Here is a 2300-nt window from a genome sequence, read left to right on the forward strand (position 1 = left end):
ATCCAACATATGGCATCTACCCTCACGTGCCTTTGAATCTACATATTTGCTAGTATATACATATAGGGAGAGGGTTAGGCACGTTGCTAGTTTTTGTAGAAGTAATGGTTCAACTAATAGGGGGTCGAGATATAGTGGACATGAATTTTCAAAGGAGAGGGAGAGAGAGAGAGTGATACAATCTAAGCACCTAGCAACGTGCCAACCTTATTCCACACACACACACACACACACATATATATATATATATATATAAATATAACGAAAATGAGTTCCATTTAAACTCCATTTACTGTTAATCTACATGTATTTTCCCCAATCTATTCATAGTACTAGGTGCACTTATATTCAGTCTAGCAATATGCACACTAAGCCTTATCCCAACAAAATTACCACATGGCAGATGTTTGGGCCTATAGGAAATCCAATGGATACGTGTTCAAATCATCCTAGCCGTTGGATGGATAAGATTGAAGTAAGTGATTGGCATTGGAGAGGATCTTTTTCCAAATTTTGACAGTTAATTAGTAGGAGAAATAATAATAACAGTCAAATCAAAGCAAAATTTTCCTACTGCCCATAATCATAGGCATTGAAATGGTATCCTACTTCGATTAAATATGATATTTTGAAAAATACTAAAACCTAAAAGGGTATTTGCGAAAAGGAAAAAGATTGGGTATGCTGCCGATATCAAGTATGCTAGCACCCATTGTGTCTATCTCTCTCTTCCCTTTTTCTGAAATGACACCCATATCCTTCCTGAATGATACTCCATCATGTGTTCCTATTGGTGCTATCCGCTAGCATACTTGATATCGGCGGCATACCTATTTCTCTCCCTTGCGAAAAATACTAAAACCTAAAAGGGTATTTGCGAACCCACCAGAGAAGCGGATTATTCTATTTCAGTGCATACGATTGCGAGCAGTAGGAAAATTCCGAATGCCTGGTTTGGAGGAATTTTTTTTTCCATCCAATCATGGGTTTTCCTTATGAGAGAGAGACAGAAAATGATTAAGTTCGACTTCTATTAGGCACACCTTGGGCCACTCACACTGGGTGTTTATATAGTGCTCTTCACTGCTTTCAGTGAAAGTTGAATGGTTCTCATTCAAGCCCGGTATGATCCAGTCCATGTGATTGTAGGGTCAGTATGGGTCCACGGGACTAACCAGCCTGAAGGCCTGGATACCCATCGTTAGCCAAAACAAAAAGAGAGAGTGAGAGAGAGAGAGAGAGAGAGAGAGAGAGAGAGAGAGAGAGAGAGAGAGAGAGAGTGATGATCGACAGGGAGAACAACAGAGACATACCATGAGACAAAGAGGCAAATCACTGCTAATTGTCTGTTGGCCGAAGCTCTCTCAAACTCATCCTTGGAACAAATACAATTGCAACCCCCCAGCAAGTTTGCAATTACGTGCGCCAGACCCAGAATTGATGCTGCAGCCAAAGCTAACTTGAATGCACCATGGCTTGGTTCTCTGCACTCGAAAATCAACAGTGCCCTTATATGCTTCGCCTGTAATTTTTTTTTTTTAAACAATAATAAATCAGGAAAGAAAAAAAAGGATAACCAAGAAAGTGATGATCATGTTCATGTCACTGATCATAATTGAAGCTATATGTGACTCATCATTTTTCTCCTTTTGGATATACAGAACAGAGCTCACTGACCTTGCTTTGTGCGATTTCAGCTTCAATACCAAGTATTCCTGCCACAACATCCATGATAGCAATCAAAAGACAAATGTAAAAACCTGTAGCTCTTCCCATTCTTGCAGGTTTGGAGCTCTGTTCTGAAGGGATGGATGTGAAGGAGATGGGCTTTCCCTCTTTTATGAGAAGAGAAAGCTCTGCTCTTTTTTCTCTAGAGATCTAGAGACTGGAGAATAGGAATAAAGTTCAAAGAGTGTATAGAGATACTATCTCAATGAGATGGGCTTAGCTGTGATTAGGAAGGAAAAGCTTCTTTTGCTTTGGCTTCTCTTTTCTTTTCACGGTTCCTTTCATGGAAGAGAAGGAAAGTAGGGTATCATCCAGCTTAAACAGTGATGACACCTCGAATGTTGGCATGGGGTTTCGGCAATTTCGATTCTATTTTCAGTCTTTTTCAATTGAGATTGATCTTGTACACGACTGTTGAAGCACATGTTAGAGCATCCGAAGAAAGCAGCATAGGCTGTGGAAGGGACAATAACAAAAGCACCACCTCCGTTGATCACCTACCAATTGGAGAAGCTGCATAGGTGGCAGGAACTAATACGAGCTTAGGTACTAATTCGAAGAGTATTCGTTTA

General features: G+C 40.1%; 1 protein-coding gene across 1 annotated transcript; it reads right to left on the minus strand.

Annotated features, from left to right (window-relative positions):
* Positions 1-805: 805 nt before the first annotated feature.
* LOC122067350 lies at positions 806-1946 on the minus strand. Its single transcript, XM_042631176.1, has 2 exons — positions 1678-1946; positions 806-1522 (listed from the first exon to the last, which is right to left on the minus strand). Exons 1-2 carry the CDS (start codon positions 1774-1776, stop codon positions 1202-1204), a joined length of 420 nt encoding a protein of 139 aa, XP_042487110.1. The 5' UTR covers positions 1777-1946; the 3' UTR covers positions 806-1201.
* Positions 1947-2300: the final 354 nt, after the last annotated feature.

This window comes from Macadamia integrifolia, unplaced genomic scaffold (assembly GCF_013358625.1).
Source record: "Macadamia integrifolia cultivar HAES 741 unplaced genomic scaffold, SCU_Mint_v3 scaffold2860, whole genome shotgun sequence".
NCBI lineage: Eukaryota > Viridiplantae > Streptophyta > Magnoliopsida > Proteales > Proteaceae > Macadamia > Macadamia integrifolia.

Coding starts and splice junctions, on each gene's coding strand:
- LOC122067350 (XM_042631176.1), bottom strand. CDS start 1,776: ATGGGAAGAGCTACAGGTTTTTACATTTGTCTTTTGATTGCTATCATG. Junction 1,523..1,677: donor CTGAAATCGCACAAAGCAAG/GTCAGTGAGCTC, acceptor AAAAAATTACAG/GCGAAGCATATAAGGGCACT.